Raw genomic sequence first — 20,281 nt, forward strand, 5'->3', positions numbered from 1 at the left:
AGGCAAGTGGTATCAGGCCTGTTTTCTTGGCAGCCACCATTTTATATGCGCATTTAGCCGTCTTTTTCAGCTTGTTTCTGGTCAATGCAGTCTCAGACTTGGGTTGCATGGACAATGTGATTGACGGAGCCTCAGGAGCCGCAAGACTTGAGGTGCTCATGCAGGGTCATTACAGCCAATTCATAAGGGTGCAGATCCATATTTCAGTTTTGAGTCAGTCTGCTAGGTTTTTGCACATCTGACTGATAAATGCCTGGCAGTGAGAGCAGGAATCCATCCTGTGATCTTCACCCAGAAAAGGCACAATGAGAGCCTGCCTGCGGCTGGCATTTTCATGCTGCAGTGGACACATTTCCTGAATGCTGCTTTGAATGCTATCAGGGGAGAAAAAGAGGAAGAATGAGAAGGGAAAGTTCATTTTGATAGCTTGAAAAAAATGGATAACAGGGTGTTTGAGGAGTAGAGTAAAAGTAGGAATAGAGTGTGGGGGTAGGAAAAAAGAGCAAAGATGCAGCTTGGTGGAAGATAGAGAATATGTATAAGATGTTAGGAAGCTGAAGTAAAAGGTAAAGAAATGCTCAGCAGTAACCTGAGGCATCCAAAACAGCAGTCGGAAAAGAACTGGGAAAATGGTGGGGATCTTGCCCTTATATACTAGGGGGAGGAAGGGGCAGAATCGCTTAGCTAGGAAAAACTTCTCAAGAACAGACCCCATGCATGTGCAAAGCCCGTATGTGTGATGCACAGAAACTTGCTCAGGAAGAAACTTGCTGTACATTTATGCAGTTTGTAATTTTTGTTATCAACACTGCAGCTAGCTAGCTAGCTATCTATTTATTTATTTGGAACATTTATATGGTGCCCCATTCACAAAAAGCCTCGGGGCGGCTTCCAGCTTAGCACATGATGCAGTGGGAGGAGGTGGCAGTCCTTTCTATTGGTCTGCCTGACCCAGTAGTGATCTGGTTCTTCCCCACTTGACTCCAGAAGCTTGGGAGATAGAAAGGAAGGTCTTCTTCACCGGCCTGTCAGTCCAAAATTCTTTCTTGGATTTCAGAAGGTGACGGGGATGGGAGCGGAGCAGAGAGGGAGGCCCTTCTCATTTGCCTGCTTACCCAACTTCTGCCTGTCTCATCTGTCTAGAACTCAAGCAGCATGTGTTACTTTGCATCAGACAAGGTAAACATGGGACCTGTCTCATTTTGATCTGTTTGTATTGTATATTTCTTTTCTGACTGGTTTTTCACCTATTAAATGCAAAATATACATTCAATCCATGAATACAACCCTGAATTTTAGACTATTCATGCTGCAATTTCAAACCACTAATACTAGTTAGTGTGTCTTATTTTAACCTGTTGCTTCCATGATATTTGTTCAGACAGTGCTGAATTCTGTACAAATTCATTCTTCTTATGTCATCACAAATATTTAAGCACCAAGCTAATGTTACAACATTAAGGCTTCAAGGCACACAAACCCTTACAAGGGATTGGCACAAGTGAAAGTCAGAAAAGACAGACCCAAAAGCACAGCTGAGGCAGGCTCAGATAGCTGTGTGAACAAAACTTGAAAACTGAGACTTTCCTCAAAGTAGAAACGATTACTATCATTTGTAGGATCCTGCTGTTGGGGGATGTGAATTGGGCAGAGAGATCAACACGTAACTTCATTTTATGATTGCTTTGTGAATTTGTTCATGTACCATTGGATGGTTCAAAATGACCGAGCAGCAAAGCTGTCTGGCATCCAAGAGATGAGAAGCCAACTGCATCTTTGCACACCTGGACATCACGTGTGCTCACATCTCACAGGGCTACTGTTCTGTTCACTACAGGTTTTTTTCCACTGATCATTAGGGATCTACATCGGCTGTCCATTTACTTCTGTGTCCAATTCAATTTCCTGGTGTTTACATATAAAGCCCCAAGTGATTCATGATGCAAATGCCTATAGAAACAATTTCCCCTAGGCCATCTTGCTCATGTGCTGTCCTTGGTAGAGCTTCTCTACTTCGTGTATGAACACCATGGCTTGGGTGGCATGAAGAGTGCTGTCCATGCATTTGCCCAGGGATCTGCTGAAAATTTCATGAACTCTATAAGCTGCACTATCTGCCTTATGGTTTTTTTTAATACTTGCCTTGATTTCATTGTATTGATTTTCTTACACTTTCTGTTTCTTATAACTGTGGGCTGAGGGACAGATTATCAATACCCAAATAAATAAATAAACAAACAAACAAATACAAATGGAATTGTATGTCCTTGTTTTTGAGTAGCTTGCCATGTGGCGCCCATGGTTTCCAGTTATCCTTGGGCCAGCTTTTCATATGCTACCACAAATGTTAAAAAATGTTGCTACATGTAGGACATAGCAACACCAAATATACTACAACTTCACTGTACGATCCTAGGGTTAGGATGAACTAGACATTGGATGCTTCCAGAAAGACAGCTGCTAGCACCACAAATAAGAAAGAAATTACATGGCCATTCTGGCTTTCCAGACACAAAAATGTGTGTGGGATGGGGAACAGAGTAGAGCTACATATGGAAGGTGACATTGCTGGGACTTCATGTAAATTACAGGACTGGGACTGGGCCGCCGCACAACAAGGAGCCTCTCTATAATACTAGTCCAGCCGGAAGCTTAATTGTTATTAGGAATGGCTAAACCTATGAATGTGTGTACTCTCACACAAAGAACAATTCAAAACAGTTATATAAGTAAACATAGTTGTTACCTGATAACCTTCAATTACTGTGTGTCTGTGCTGTCCTTGATAGTCCACAACTCCAATACAGTCCAGGTAGACATCTACCCAGTAAACATATTTTCTGACCAGGTCCAGCGTAAGGGCAGTGGGCTGCTCTATTTTAGTTATCACGATCCTTGTTCTGTTCATCCCATCCATGTCACATCTTTCAATTTTAGCAACATTTCCATAGTCCGTAAAGAAGAGTTTTCTGTGGAATGAAAATTAAGCCATTACAAAACAAATAAGCAAAACCAATTCATCTTGGACAGCAAGGCTGTAAGATGCTTTCCATCAAAAAAAGCTAGATGTCTAATATGTGGTATTTATACTACTAAGTCTTTTTTCCACTGCAGAAAGCAGACAGTGAAAAATCTTATGCACCTAAAGGTTAAAAAATATACCATAGCAAGTTTGCTCCTTAAGATGTCATTGCTTTAAATATGCATAGCTCATAAATGGCAATACCAATAAATATTTAAATATAAAGTGTTATTTAATTAACTTAAATTGTTCACTTATATATTTTCATAAATATTTTTCCACAAAATGAAAGTTAGGGTTTTTTTCTCCTTTTTTAAGATTGAAAAACATATGACCATTTGGAACCACATCCTTTCTTTCAGGAATCCATGGCAGTGTACATGAGGCAAACTACATCTACCACACACCACTGTGAGGTAGGTCAGACTAAGAGATGATGTCACATGATATGCATTCTGGTGAAGCGAGGATTTGAACCTACCCAGCCACTCCTCCCTGCCACAGAATTTCAAGCTTAATGCTCTATCTGTGTGCCAGAGCAATAGGAATTTAAAATTACAGAATCAAAGCACAGTAATCCTGTTGTCAGTGGAGAAAAATAATTTTTCAGCTAAATACATAGAAAGTGGGATCTATTAGGCCAAAGATGTATACATATAATTTGGCTTATATTGAATGTCAATCAGCAATTCTTTGCTCTCACAGCAAATATATTCAAAACATAGCAATTAATTTATGGTTATGTGAGGATAGTTTTCAATCATACAGAGCAGCAGAAGTGATAAGCAATTAAGCAGCTGGAAAAGTGCATATGAGCGATTGACAGATAATGCAGGCAGAGGTAAACTAGACTTCATGACTACCTCATCTATCCCAAAGCACAGCAGCTCACAGAAGGCAAGGTATTGACACAGTAGTCTTATCCATGTTAAAGAGGGAAAAAGTACTGCTAAGTTTAATTTATCTCTCCATAGATTTGGTTCTTTCAGTGCAAGACTAATAGGAATCTATCAAATGTACCTCCAAAGCTTCTAAGCCTGATATTTGATTAGCAACCACTATGTTTAGTAAACACAAATCAATTTCAATTAACCTGACAATATTTTAACAAGATTACTTTCTCATGAGACTAAATTACATGTGTAAATAGAAGACCATCTTGCCATGACTTTGACACTATAAAGAATAATCTGATTTTTGGAGACTGAATGTTATAATATAGCTGAGAAAATGAACAAGATGATTTTCCAGTAAAATGGTTGTTATGTACTAATATTAGAACAGAAAGCTGAGTTGATAATTAACACCTCTGTCTTATACAAGATTACCTAAAGGAAAGCCCCATTGAATGTAGTGCAGCTTACTTCCAAGTAAGCATGCAAAGTCTCGCAACCTTGTCCTTTATTCCTTCCAATTAGTAAGGCTTCGCCATTCCAAATATTGCGTCATTCACTATCAAAGGCATGAGCCAGCTAAATTCAAACACTTGTAAGTCCCATTGATTCCAATTAGAAAGATTTAGCTTTGCATCTTTCTAATTAGAAAGATTTAGGGTCAGTTCATACATGCTTTGAAGTTTTATATAGGAAAGATATTTTCTTCAGAACTGCATTCAGTGGAATTTTGCTTTTTCTCTAGAACCTTAGATGGCTGAGTCCAACATTACGCAGGCATGAGTCAGATAGAGTCAGGAGAGTTTCTCTCTCTTCTCCTCCTTGCCATTCTCCATACCATCTTACAACTGCTCTAAGCAGTTATCTGGCATTCTGCTGCACATTCTGAAGACACTTGGGGCAGCCAGAGAGAGTTCCTCCTTCCAGGTTTCACTGAAAGAACTGCTGTCTTAGAAATTGTTGGTTCTATCCTTCCCTTTACCCTTTTCTAAAATAATAAACAGTGGACAAGCTTTTCTCAAAGGCAGCTTACTGCTATTGATCTTCAACTGTGATCTGCAGCTTCAAGCAAATGTTAGGTGTGATCGATCTGTGGCAATGGTGTGTCCCAGCAGGATTTGCCAGGTAGAGCAGGCAAAACCACCCAGACCAAGGCAAAGGGTGAAAGAACACTCTTCCACTCAGCACTATGGCCAGGGAGGCAGTGTTCATGCATCAAAGCTGGCCAAAACCTCTGAGATCATGGTTGTAGTCAAGAACCTCTGAAATCATTTGGCCAAAGAAAGCCAGGTGGGTCCTTCCCTATGCTTACCCTCCAGTCCAATCTTCAGAGAAAGGTTTGAGTCAATTTATTTGATCACATAAAGATCTCACTATGTGGTTCCAACATCCATGCAGATCAGTTGAAATGTCAGGAACAGATTAACCAGAACTTTTGACCAGGACAATATATGAAACACTTTGACAACAGTCAAATGCTGAAAGTATGAAGGCCTGGCAGTCTCTCCATGGGGATGGGGATGTTGGGGGCTAGGTCAACATGTATGGTCCCACTGTACCGCTTCATGTGTTCGTTTTGCATGCCTGCAAAGGGCTGATCTGAAAGCCACCAACTAGGGTTGGCAGACATATGGCTCTCCATCTGAAGTATCACAGATGGCTTTTTGCTCTGGTTATGGCAAGTGGCCATCAATTTGTTAATTGCTCTAAACAAATCTGGTTTCTTACACTGCTAATTATGATTTTTATTTTTCTGCATTCATCCCTTCTGAATGGAGTAAGCCAAGGAAGCATGACATTGTGGAACACTACGAGAAGATGACAAAAATACAAGAACAAAATATATAGAAATTAAAAGAAAAGCCCTGCCACATACAAAATTTGTTTCGCTATTTAAAAAAAATGTCCAGAATAGCACCATCCACACCGCCCAGCTATTTAGCTCCCATTAGAAAAGACTGCAATCAATACAACTTCTGGAGAATAACTTCATCATTCATTAATTACCTGTATTGCGCTCTCACTGCCTTCATCATCATTAATATGGGTCACAAGTCCTCATTATATGTTTTATGGAGCTTGAATGGAAATCAATGTAACTAAAATCTGATTAATAACAACACTCTCTTTTCATATCTTGAGAAACTGATAACATTACTGAAACTGCGATCACGCACACTTCCCTTGGGGTAAGTCCAAATAAATGCAGTGGGACTTACTAATCGGTAAGCTTGCACAGGATCATTTTACATGGCTATGTATGGAGTTGATGAAGGCTGCATGAAAATCACTTTTGGAGAACTAAAAAACAAAAAAAATCAAGTGAGAACCTCTTTTGAAGAGAAGAAAAATCAAAGTAGCACAAGAACCAATGGCAGTTCAATGGTATCAGGGCAGAACACTAAGTGGGGCGAAAATAAGTTCTGATGATGCCGAGTATTTGAGTCTTAGAAGGGCCCTACTTAGAAGGAATATCGTGTTTAAGCTGTCAGTGGGCATAATATAATATAGAGTGCAAGCAGGTAGTGCAAAACATGTACATTTAAAATTTAATGCCGCTACCTCTAAGCTTCGGAAGAAAATCGAATAATGGAATCAATACTTCAACTAAACTTGTATAGATTTTTTTGGTATTTTGCACTAATTCAGGAAGTCTCAGATGGCCATAGGATTCCTGCAAGCAGGGTAGAGGAAATCGACCTGATGCAGCTGCATTACCTGCATGTGCTCTCATTTCTATGCAGTCTCATTTCACTCTCATTCACAAGCTATAGTTTGCTGATACTTGCCAAAATCAGAGTGAGCCTGCTCTACAACTACTTCCAACTTTTTCCGCCTCGTAACAAGGGTCTCCACCTGCACTGTACTAACCACTACTTCAGCAGCACATTAGCTAATAAAACAGAGGAATATTCATGAAAGCTCATCGTACAGCCGGTTCTAGAGGTAAAGGCTTAATGACACCTTGTGATCCTGAAATGCAAACAAAATGGCAGCCTAGTGCATTCTTGCTCTCTTAACTTATTTTTATTCTTTCTGCAGAAAAGAGATGAATCATAGTGTATAATCCTGAAATATTACCTTCTTTAGCAATGATCAAATTTATTTTAGTTTAATTTGCTACTCTGACTAAATGTAATTGAATGACCTTTAAACCTAAGCAGTGTAATTAGTTTGAGAAATTCTTGGTACAATATAGCTGCATTTTCATCAGTTTCTGAATAAAAGAGGAAAGGAAAGCATATTAGGTTTCCGTTTCTGATATTTTCTGAAATTGCTTTATTTATTACAAATGAATAATACGATACGAGTCAATATACCAATCATGAGAAGAAGTTTGGATTCTTAGCAACTTAGTCCAAATGTTTAAATAATACACAGAAAATAATATGCACCATGCCAACTTTTCCCTCAAATTAATATATGTCCACTTTAGTAGGTGCCAAAGTGGCCAGGAGGGATGGCAGATGTAGGGGGAAGAAGGAAAAAAACAGTGCCGGCATTCCTGTGTGTCCAGACTATCCATATTTGAGCCTGTTTAAAAGTGCTACAGATACTGGTCCTATGCACAATGGGAAATGAATCAGAATTCAAAAGACAATAAAGTGTACAGACCAAATCTATGCCAACTTTCTATATTTCCTTAATTAATAATAATGATATAATTTTAATCTAATTTTGATGGATGTTCTCTTCCCATTTCATATTCAAAGTTCTTCTCACAGGCATCTCGTCTTCACCTTTCCATAACCTTTTCCATGTTTTTCCCACAATTTATCTTTCTTGTCACCCACACATGTGCTCACATTTTCTGTACGGACAGAACCTTGATCCAATATTCTCTGATAAAACTGTAAGTGCTAAAGCTATCTAAAAGATGCGCTTCTCCCCATATCCTTGCATTTGCTTTCAGTATAGCTGTCTCTGCCTCCTAATATTCTTATTGAGAGTTCTAAATTGTTGAACCAACTTGTTGATCGTACTAGGTCAATGATGGCGAACCTTTTAGAGACTGAATGCCCAAACTGCAACCCAAAACCCACTTATTTATCGCAAAGTGCCAACTCTGCAAAAAACCCTGAATACTGAGGTTTTAGTTTAGAAGAAACAATTCACAGCCAGTCCAAGCACATATCTATCCATCCATCCATCCTTGGCAGCGCACTGACCGGCCATGTGAAAGCTCAGACGAGTTGCAGCTAACGAGTCGTGGCTTGTGACATCATCGCCTGGCTCCGCTACTCCTTTCCGAGCATGCGCATGGCCCCTGTGTGCACTGTTATCTGATGCTTGCCTGCTGGGGCGATGCTGGGGCGACCTGGCTCGCGTGCCGACAGAGAGGGCTCTGCGTGCCCACTGTGGCATGCGTGCCATAGGTTCACCACCACTGCCCTATATAAACTGTTTCATATACACAGCTATTCTATTTCACAACTTTTGTAGTGTCGCTCAGAATATCTTCCATTACAGACAGCTCCTAGCTTGTGCTCTTGGCCTCCAGAACTTTGCATATTAGTCAAGTGGCACAGGACTGGGCCTCGGAGATCTGGCTTCTACACCCCATTCAGCCACGAAGTGAATGGCTCTCCTGGCCCAACCTACCTCAGAGGGTTGTGGCTGTGAAGGTAAAATGGAGAAGAGGGGGATTATTATGTAAGCTGACTTTGGCTCCTTGCAGAAAGAAAGATGGGATATAAATGTAACAAATGAGTGAATAATGTATTTGCTTGGTGGACTGAAAGGGGCACTCCACTGCCAGCGCTTCAGTCGTTTGGGGATGGGGCCAGTGTGCTGTGTGGATTTTGGCACCACCCGTTTCTCCACCACCACCCACAATGTGTGCAGCCATTTTCACCCGTTCTCAGCTACCCTGCACAACTTTGCAATTCTGAAGGTGTGATAATGGACAATGTTTTACAGAGGTCCCAGCATCTAACCCTAGACTTTGACTCAGAGTAGTTCCAAAAAGGGTTTGGAACTACTGACCGGCCATGTGAAAGCTCAGACGAGTTGCAGCTAATGAGTCGTGGCTTGTGACATCATCGCCTGGCTCCGCTACTCCTTTCCGAGCATGCGCATGGCCCCTGTGTGCACTGTTATCCGATGCTCGGCTGCTGGGGCGATGCTGGGGCGACTTGGCTCGCGTGCCGACAGAGAGGGCTCTGCGTGCCTGCTGCGGCACTCCTGCCATAGGTTCACCACCACTGTACAAGGTTGATGGCAGCCTATTGCTTAAATTAGTGGAAAGGTTTTCACCCTCAAATATTGTCCTTGCTTTTTTCTGTAGGAGGGATTATTGCTATTGCAGAGGCTGGGGCAGAGAGAGGGAAAGAGAGAGAGAGAAAAGGTCAACAAAAAGGCTAGGGTCCTGACAGAAACTTTGGGTGCTCACATTGCTCACCTGAAAGAAGATGCAAGGACTGAGGAAAATTCCGGCTAACCCCCTTAGCACTTCTTCACCAAGCTCTCAAATGAGATATTTGGTATGGAATCTGCTAGGATCTTCCATGGGTATGGTATCAAATCTCTCTGCAGTCACCTTTTGTTTCCAAACTGAAAAATTCTCAAATTATATTCTTTTGCCGTCCAAACCAAGAAAGAAAAAGTGCATTGTACATTTGACCTAGTTTGTTACAGTGCACAAAGTAAACAAGCAATGTCCAAACTATTAAACAAGGATGTGGCAGAGTTATCATGGGGAGCTGTGGAAGGAAATAAGATCTTATAGGGTTCAATTTAATTCAATAAGATACTTTTTCCAGTTTTACTGAAACAGATTTCATTAATATTTTCTTTGGCTGAAGAGTTTAAATGTGAATCGGCATACATTTGGTTAATGTGTATCTATGAGCCAATTAGAATGTAACTGTATTAGAATACAATGCTCTGCCTTGCTTATTTGCAAGCATTCTTTGTTCTACGATTTGCTTTTGCTCATGTCTAAGTGACAAAAAAAGAATCAGTCAGGCTTGTAAAAAATATCTGGCGGAAACCAAACTGTCCCATTTATATATCTAGGAAACAGCGAGGCGATACCAGTCAATCTGACAGCTCTTGTTAGGAAACTATGACACAATTTGCAGCAACATTGTCTGCATGACTCAAATTATGGTTAAGACTTAAATAGTTTCAGTTTAAAATGAATTCAATGCACACCACAGCTGATGAGCTGACACCATCTGCTCTGAAGGTCTTTATTTAGTCACAGAACAAGGGCAACATGAGACAATAATCGCACTTACCTCATGTTCAGCACTTGTCAACATTGGTACATGTGCCTGCATGCTGGGTTTTCCTCACTTCAGCTTGGACTCTCTGAAGCTTCTTGTTCCAGCACAGACCCTCATATAACACATTCCAGCCATCCAGCTGGGAGGTTATGCTAGCACAGGAAACAGTGGCAAGGCTTTCCCTGACCCAGGACAACCACAGCTGAGGAAACAGCCAAAACTAGGTCTAGCGTCCTCCATGCCAGCAATACCACTTGGGACTCCAGTGACAATACTGGGCCAAGTAGCACCTCCTCCATCATATGCTAAGTGTACCCATTTCTGGGCCTCGATACCACATGGAATTCATATGGACTGAATACTGTTTTCCCTACTCACCTTCAGAGTGAGGGTTTAACTAATGTTCCACCCCACCCTTATTCAGACTTAGGGCAGTAAGAGAGGATTGTCTGTCTTCAATGTTATGGAAGACAGTGAAGAGAGAAGGCTAGTGAAAGACAACTACAGTTCAGATGACACTTTTTTTTACTGCATTGCCTAACTACTGACATACTGAAACTAAAATGGAGGGCAGAACTAATGCTAGAGAAAGACTGTATTTTTCATTGGGAGGAGCATATCGCTAGTGTCCGTTTGCAGATACTATTACTGATTTCCTCAGTCAGCACTGTGTTGTTCATGTGAAACAGGAGTAGTGTAGTGAATACAGAAACTTCATCATGTCATGTGGGCAGACTTAGGGCTTGCAGGATATCTTAATTTTTGCTAGAATCCTAAATCCACCATTCAGAACCTGACACAAAAGAAATAGAGCTCAATCAAACCATTCTGATATCAATATTTGTTCTGAGTATGGAACAGAGTTCACAGACCTACCACACAAACACCCAAGCTTTCTTCATTTCGGCAGTGTAATTTAGGGCTGAAGAGACATATTTTACTGCTGCTATTGTTCGTCTAATGGGAGTGAGAAATCCTTGCTGATCTACAGCAAATCAACCAAAGACCAACGATCTGCCAGTAGATCCAGATCTATTTTCTACCCACTCCCAATAGGCCTATCGATGACCCTGACAACAATTTCTCTCTGGCCTTATTTTTGGTTTGTTCACTTTTTTCTTTTCTTTTGGCTTCTTCATTAGTCTCCTGAGCTTACAAAGAAAATGATACTTCCTGTAATTGTATCAAGGTGTCTTACTTTTTTGGAGTTATTTGAGAAAGATGCTGTCCTAGGACTTTTCCAGTAAAAACATCTTAGGTGTGATCATCAGTCATCAATGCAAGTCGTTGCATTTTACTGACTTTAGTTACTGTCCTGAGGCAGAACATTTTTTCTCACTTCCATTTCTGGCCTTAACTGATGAATAGCAAAGTGATTCCTGAATTACGTTGGGCTCTCCCAGAGCAATCACACACATTGCTGTTATATATTCTTAAACTTGATTTATGCAGACAAAATGACTCACTAGGCATTGAAGGGGGTCTCTGGACCGCTCGCCTTCTTTTAATCCAAGGCAATTTGGGGTTGTTATAGAAGCAAATAAGAACAAAAATACAATTTTTTTTCTGTTACTTTTAAAATAGTCTCATATAAACTCTCTCCTAAAATTGTCAATTTCACAGGAGATAAATAGTTTCACCTATGACTTAGCCAGCCCTTCTTCTGGAATCACAGTGGTAACCTATAGGCCAAAAGGTTTCATATCCCATTACTAATCCTCTAAACCTGAATCCAGTCACTGGCTGAAGACTTTCTTTTTGATAGCTTTAGGTATTTTTAATAGAAGTCACAAAGCCTAACACCCTGTCTCTCAGCAACAGAATAGTATCATTAGTTTTTTCAATGCCTGTGAAATGAACAGTTGGTTTCTATGATTTTTATTTTATTAGTTTTGTATCGCTCTTATACAATGCAACTTCTTGCTATGAGCAAATGATAATAGGATCCTTTGTTTTGTGGGGAAATGTTACATTTCTTCACATATAAACATGAATGAGTCATCTATTTAATTATGACACAGAAGAGTGCAAATTACCTTATTCCTGCACAGCACAGGCTATAGTACTGAAATGACTGGAAGCTATGGCAATATTCAGGTAATCAGAAGCATGAGTATGTGCTAGTTCTCTAGAGCAGATGCTAGCATAAGGAGGATCAGAGAATATTCACACAGATCACTACTTCTCCTATGACAACCTTTCTACTCAGTCAGATTGCTGGGTGAACAGACTACTAAATGTGTTTTGAGAACTGTATTTTGCACAGATATTCTCTGCAAAAAAGAATGCAAAGAGAAGAGCAGTAGTGCTGCTATATGCCCAGATCATTTTTATGTCCATCTTGTGCTAGTCCAATAGCAGAAGAACAGGACAAAGGGAGTGAAACCTGCCTTGCAAGAGAGTTTTGGAGCCTAGCATTGGCTGCCTAGAACATCCTCCCTCACATTGCCAGCAGATGTGCTTCTGAAGGTGGAGATCTTAAAAGCCGGGTCCTCTCCCAAGACCTGCACAATTTTGTACTGGAGGAAGTGGTCTTTCAGGTCCCATGAACTCAAGCCACTTTATTTATTTATTTATTAAATTTTTATCCTGCCTCATTAGCCATAAGGTTTTTAAACCCCCACAGTCCTCAAAGCATTGTGTAATGTAAAACAATCTAATGCAATCAAATAAACAAATCACAATAGCAGCCTAAAGAAAGAAACAGAACCTTCTTGAAAGCAAGCCGAAAAGACTCTAGCCTGAAACTGACCAGTGGCTTTTGGATATCTGGGGAACAGAACCATCTGCAACTTTAGGACCTACCTGAACACTGCTCCTCATTCCCCATTTAGTCATCTTTCCTGACCTTGGGCAGATCACCATCCAAGTAAATAGGAACCCCATGGCCTGGTAACAGCAGCCTTGCTGGACCTGTAAGCAAGCCAGTAGTCTGGTTGTGTGTTTGCTAGCAGTGGCTGTTCTTCTGACAAGGTATCTTTGAAGACAGTGATGCCAAAAGGGATCTGTCCATTTGGGATGCCATTGAGGGTAAGGGTGTCCTTGGGGTTTTCTTCTTCTTTTTCTTTATGTGTACCTGTTTGTCTTTTCCTCTGATTAGTTGTACAGTATTTCTGGGAGCTGTCCTGGGGTCTTAGAGGCCATTGCTATCCTGAGTGACAGTCAAAATTAATGGGTGTGTGTGTGATAGGACCCGTGGTCCGTAGAAGGTGGATTTCCTCTAGGGGAGAGCCAAGAAGTGTCTGGAGACATTTCAGGTGAGAGATGGAGTGTGGGTTTGAATGTGCAATCCAAGTAGCCCATTGTCATGATCTTGGTGAGATTTAACTAAATATCTTACTTACCTTTCTTGCAGGGACTAGGGGATGGGGGTGGATTTGGATGTTCTGTCCTAGGAGACTAATACGATAGCCATCCAAACCAATGAAATGCTGCAGATCAGGGTGGGATGGCACAGGAGTGTCAAAAAGACTGCACTCACTCCTGTGCCCTCACTGGCTCCCCACAAAGGCAGTATCTGATTGATTCCAACCACTGCTACTCAAAGCATACAGTTAAAAAGGGGGGGTGTGTGTGGTTGTGTGCATGAAACCTTCCATGCTTGTTCACTCAGCTGCCATGGAACATTCTCGATCAAGTGGGGCTGGCAGTAATATGGAAGGATGGAACATCTGTGGTCACAAAATGAATAGATGGGAATATTTGAGGGAAATATATGTGGCGTCATCAACACCCTGAAATCTCTTTGAGTCATTTAAATCAGGGGTGTCCAAACTTTTTGCAAGGAGGGCCAGATTTGGTGAGGTGAAAATGTGTGGGCGCCGACCATTCAGCCTGACATTCTTTGAACCATTAACATTAAATGCAAATGAACTATTTTATGAAAGACTAAACAAATAACTTAACTGCACTTAAATGTGTGAAGGGTGATACTGAGATCTCGACTGCATTATACAGGCCAGGTCTGGCTCAAAAACAGTGGTTTTGATGCGCAAGATGTCACGCAGGTGAAAGTCACTTAGTCTTGTCCTCATGCAGTTCTTCTTAATGTTCATAACCGAGAATGTCTTCTCGCACAAGTATGTCAAACCAAACAAGCTCAGCATTTTCTTAGCAAATGTTCAAATCTCTTGGAACTTGTCTTTATCCAGCTGGCAGTAAAAGTTGACAAGAGGGAGCTGTTGGTGCCGACTGCGACACTCTGTGTCACACTGCAGCTCAATGAGCTCCAGCTGCAGGTGGTCTGGAGCGTCATCAGGGTCCACAGAGAAAGGAGATGAAAAAAGAGTGATCTCCTTTTCAATAGCTGCAAAATCCCGAAAGCGCTGTTGAAACTCCTCAGCCAGAGATGAGATGTCTGCTTCATACCTCCTTATTTGTGCACTCATATTGTTCTGTGGAAAACTGGTCATTGTTTTCTGCAGCGATGGGAAATGTGTGGTATTGGGCTGCGTTTGTGACAGGTGCCTTTGGAAAAGTAGCAGCTTGGTCCCACAGGCTTTGATATGTGAATATAGTTGGCTTACCACTGCATTTTGCCCCTGAAGACTCGTGTTCAGCTTGTTCAGATGTCGTGTTATGTCAACTAAAAATCCAAAATCAGCCAGCCAAACAGGATCAGATAGCTCTGGCATCGGTTGTCCCTTTTTGCCAAGAATTGTCCAATTTCCTCCCTAAGAGAGTAGAAGCACTGCAGTGCAGACCCCCGACTGAGCCATCTTACCTCTCCGTATTCAGTCGGGATGTCGAGTAGAAACTGTTGAAACTGGCAGTGGCACAGGGCTTTGGAGCGAATATAATTAATAGTCTTTATCACCGGTTTCGTAACATGATCATATTTCAGATGTTTGGCACAGGGAACTTGTTGGTGAATAATACAATGGAGTTTTACAGCTTTGCCTCCTTCTTTGCTGACTTTGTTACAGCCTAGGGTTGATAATCCACTTCGCTTGCCAGCCATGGCAGGTGCGCCATCCGTAATAATCCCAGTGACTTTATTCCATGGTAGTTTCATGTCATCTACGGCGGAACAAACAGAAACAAATAAATCTGTTCCTCTTGTTTGGTCCTTAAGGCTCTGGAGGTCAAGTAGCTCTTCACTCACGTTCATGTCATTGTCCACTCCTCTCAAAAAAATAACTGAGCGGTGTCAGATGCGTCAGCACTTTCGTCACAGGCTAACAAAAAAAAGTCAAACTCCACTCCTTTTGCCTCTGTCTCTTAATATCAGATGAAACGTCTTCAATTCTCTGTACCACAGTGTTACGAGCCAGGCAAACATTGGCAAACTCTTGCTTCTTCTCAGGACAAATTTTCTCCACCATTTTCATCACGCAGTCTTTAATAAATTCACCCTCAGTAAAAGGTTTGCAGTGCTTGGCAATCAGCGTTGCCACCTCATAGCTCGCCTTTGTGGCATTTTCATTTGACTCATGGGCTCTTGTGAAAAAGCACTGCTGTGCCATTAAAGCAGCTTCCAGTTCCTTCAATTTTTCACCACGTTTGTTCCCAGTAAGCTTGTTGTAGTTAGCATGTTTCATCTGGTAGTGCCTCTTGATACTGAATTCCTTGAAAACAGCCACTGTCTCTTGGCAATTAGGCAGAAACAGTTGTTTCGTATTTCAGTGAAAAAAAATTCCAATTTCCACTTGTCCTGGAAGTGGCGGCCCTCGCTGTCAACTTTCCTTTTTTTAGTTACAGTCGTCATTTTAGAAATGGGCACACAAGCCTTGTGCCACAAGGGTCACGTGGCGAGAGTGCTGACTCAGGTCTACTGCCGTCTTCTGGTGAAATATAACCACCAGCCTTGAAGGAGCACGAGGCAGCAGGGGACAGCTATGGGAACCACTGTGCGGTTCAGGGAAAAACGCAGGCCGGCGGGGATGAATGACAGGCTGAGCCGGCGGGGAGAAGAGGCTGCAGGCTGCTCCGCTCGAAATTTGAAAACTGGCCGCAATTGGCCCCCGGGCCGGACTTTGGACATGCCTGATTTAAATAGTTTCCTTTATTGCTATTAAATGAAGTAGCTATGACAATGGTTTCAAAAGTTGATCAGAATTACAAATTTGACCTCCATTTAAATTGCATATGTTTCAAAAGATGTCAGAGAAGATGGAAACGATATTGAAGTCACCCCAAACTAGGTATATATCAATGACAAAACTAGAAAATTCTTCAGCCAGCCCCATGTAATTTTTTATAATGCACTGTTTGAATTTTAAATATCAGTTCATCTAGAAGATCTATTTCAATATGTATGTATACTACTATACTTATAAAATCTATTTTATTGATAAAATTATTTGCATTATTATAGTTTATTCAGCAAATGTGGGTGGAAAACCATTTTGTTTCCAGTTGGTGCTATGGAAAAGTGTGTTTGTAGTCAATTAGGCATTGACATCCCTCAGTGTACAACAACTGGCCAATCTGGCAAAATCCTACTTTGCTCCTTCAGAATATTCATTAGGGCTCAGCAGTCATACATTAGTGAGCTGTTTGCCCAATGTCCTGAGGCAGCACATTTGCTGCATACATAATGTGGGATGAAAAGAGGGAAGTTCAAGGACTCCTATCTACATGAATGTACTGAAGAAAAGTGTTCAAATGGTACGTATCTCAAAAGAGATCCAAAGACAAAGTGTGGGACAAACATCAGAGAGCAAGCTGCTACTTAAACAAACAGAATACCAAACACAGAAAGCAAGGTACAAGGAGATTAATGCGCCCTGCAGCACCTTTTTGTGCTGCAGTGCCGTCTCCTCCAAATCCTTTCTGTATCTCTGCCAAATATAGATCATCTTCCTCAACACTGCAAAGTGGAATTCTGCCACTGATCATAGGCTACCACAGTGCTAAATATCCACTTAAGCTCATTTAGGCTGTATTAAACAACAACAACAGATCTGAGATCTCGTATAATAGGATGGCATACAAAAGCTTTTAATAAATAAAATAAATAAAAACAACAGCAACCCTATTATCCTTTTGGTGTCAGGTTAAAACAGCCTTCAAAACATTCAAGCATATATAATGGCTTGAGGGGGTTCCCATGTCTAGGGTTTTTCTATTATGTATTAAATACTGTTTTAGGTGCTACATTCTAACATTTCAAAACTTTTAAATGTTGTATTGCGGAAGAACCATTATAGTTTTTACTGTATCATGCTCCTGTTTAGAAACTATCATAAACCATGTAGAGAGCTTTAGTTATTAGAAGGTATAGAAGTGAAATCAATAATAAAAGAGCAGTAGGTGCATTTTGACTTGGTTCTACAGGAAATTTAAAGATAAAGCTACTATTTCCAAGCAAGAGATTCACAAGTCTATCCACGAACTCAGACAGAATTATACTTAAGAGCACAGGAATTGAGCAGGAGTTTCCCAGCTTAATCATGAATTCACTCTATGGATTTGGATGAGGCACACATTTTTCAAGCAGTTTCTCACTCAATATGTGTAATACGGGGATAATAGTACTAGTTCAAAAGAAACTGAAGCGGCAATGACCAGATTCCTAGTGCATGTTGCAGCTATAATAGTAATAACAGCATGATGTACAGGCTGGTAGAGCATTCCAAAAGGTAAAATATTTACAAATTCTCATAGAAGTTGATGCTTGGAAGTCTAATGCTGCAAAACTATGTACTCAGTTCCGAGGGTACTCAATACACAAATGCAACCCTTAGGGTGGCGAAAAAGGGGAAAAAAGGGAGTAGACTTTTGTATGATTGGCAGAACATTTAGTTTGGTTCCAAACAATCATATTCATGTGATCATTGCAACTGTGACATTTTACTTAACTGATTAAAGTTTTCTTGACATTGCAATTGATTTTGATTTTGTTGTTCCAACTAAAAGCACTGCTCCCTGGGGATACCAATAAGCTTCCAAAGTCAGAAGTCATGGGCATCCAACACAGAGTGGGCGGAAAAACCAGAAGCAGTCTGTGCCTCTACACTTCTCTTGCTTTGCATTTTCAGTAGTTGGCCATTTTCAGCCATCTAGCAATGTAGTTTCAGAGGGGAAAGGAAGGAAGTTGCAGTGTCATCAGGATATTTCATATCCCAGTGGACTCAGTCTTCTCCCCATTCTACTCCCCTTGATCCATCTCTGAAATTGTTTTCCCATCATAGGTGAGGTTCTTTCCAAGTTGGCTGGGAGAAGCTGGGGACTGGAGCTCCAATTCTCAGCTTCAAGGTCAGAGCAGTGTCCTCCAAGCTAGGAATCTAAACTATCCTATGGCTCCCAGACAATGTCTGGGGATCAGAATTGTTCTTCCTTCTAGAAACCATCAGTGGCAATTAACCTATTTTCATAAGTCCTGCATAGTAAGAGTAATAAACTGAATTAATAAACTCAACATGAATAAACTGCTAACAGGTGTCGGAGTCAATTTTAAAAGGTGCAAGTATTCTACGATAGTTTTCTCATCCATCCATTCATAGAGCTGATATAAGTTGTTGGGACCATGCTGAAGGAAATGGTTGGAAAGCTGCTATATTGTCCTACACAACATTAGGCATTAAATTTTTGCTTTCTGGTTTCTGAGGTTAAAAGGAGGTCATATTTGACAACTTCCTCGGAGAACATACGACAAATTCAGGGCCGCTTCAGACATTCTGATTTCCTGTACAATGACATACAAAACAACTATTTATAAAAGTGCTTTAGACATGGAAGATAAGAAATGGTCATTAAGTAAAACAGGATGCCCAGATTCTAATAGATGCTTTGCCCATTTACCAATGAATCTGAACAAATGTGCTACATTCATATTTGTCTTGTTTGTGCTAGAGAACCCTTATGGGAGAATCCAACTCTGCCATCCTACCAGCACAAAGGCAATTGTGCTGGCATAAATTTGGTTCTGAATAATGCACAACTAAAGTTACAGCTGCACAAAAACAATCACGAAAGTGGATGCAGACATTCTGGTGGATCTCACTAGTGCTATTTGCGTCTGCATAAAGACAAATTGGAAATGGCCTTTGGTGTGTAACTTTGTAGGTATTTCAAGCAGCAGACTTCTTATATCGAATATACCATTCTGAATTCTTAAAACTGCCACTTGTTAGTTGTCTTTATTTTAGTAATACCATATAAGATACATAGAACAAAAGGAGCTTTTCCTTGCCAATAATACATTTGATTAATATAAAAAATATAAAAACATTATTTTGCCTTGATATTTTATGACCTATGCTAGACTAAATGTCAGCAAAAGTTGGCATTTGAATGTCTCTCATCTATCTTTTTCAGAAAATGCTACAATAAACATCATTATAAAGGATTATATTAAACTAATCACAAATCTGAAATTTAACAGTGTTTTGAATGTCATATGCAGAATGGGAACAAGCAGAAGGCCAAACACAGAAGTGCAGCTTTTTATCAAGAGTTTGTGACCCATCATCATCATCATCATCATCATCATCATCATCATCATCATCATCATTTGTTTAGAGGTATTTCCAGTTAGCATTTAGAGCATGGCTATACAAGTTCTCAGTATGGCAAAACTCTACCATCCCTAAAGATGACTCTTTCCCAAGCTCCTCCCACCTCAATGTGCTCCAGATGTGTTGTGCCGCTTCTCCAGCACAGAGTGTCCCATACATATTCAACAGGAAGACTGGCCTGCAGCACAGGAATAAGGCATCCCCTTATAGAGAAGCTGAGGCACACAGCACAGTGCACTGATTACACTGATTTGCTTTTGTTTTCAGATTAGTCACAGTGGAAATTTTAGTTATATATTTCTTCCCCACTTCCTTTTATTCCTGTCCAACTCTGGTTTATGTATCTGTCAAATGATAGAGCAAGTTAGCGCAAAGTTTTTAAGAGACTCTCTGTCTACATTTATCATAGAGAAACTGGCTACCTAGGCAAGTGCAATGTTTCACAAAAGCAAGCTTTGACTGAACAAAGCACTCACATAATGTAATAGGGATGTCAGTATGATAATCATCAGACAATGTAGAAGGGAATCTTGAGTCATAAAGTTCCAGCACTTGGCTTTACCTATAAGTCATTCCTAAATTTAATTCTCTGTGGGTTAGTTGAGAAGATGCCGGTCACTGTCTAGCACAAGCAGAAGACAGGACTAAAGTGCATGCATCATACTTGAAGAATGA

General features: G+C 40.7%; 1 protein-coding gene across 1 annotated transcript in view; it reads right to left on the reverse strand.

The window, feature by feature from the left end:
• The window catches only part of LRP1B (LDL receptor related protein 1B), a 730,365-nt gene that overhangs the window by 374,276 nt on the left and 335,808 nt on the right, over positions 1-20,281 (reverse strand). The window contains exon 8 of the mRNA XM_044438491.1: positions 2,747-2,969. Coding sequence (XP_044294426.1) covers positions 2,747-2,969 — 223 coding nt within the window. The remainder of the gene's footprint in view (positions 1-2,746; positions 2,970-20,281) is intronic.

The sequence above is a fragment of the Varanus komodoensis genome, unplaced genomic scaffold (genome assembly GCF_004798865.1).
Source record: "Varanus komodoensis strain SLA01 unplaced genomic scaffold, ASM479886v1 scaffold32, whole genome shotgun sequence".
Classification (NCBI taxonomy): domain Eukaryota; kingdom Metazoa; phylum Chordata; class Lepidosauria; order Squamata; family Varanidae; genus Varanus; species Varanus komodoensis.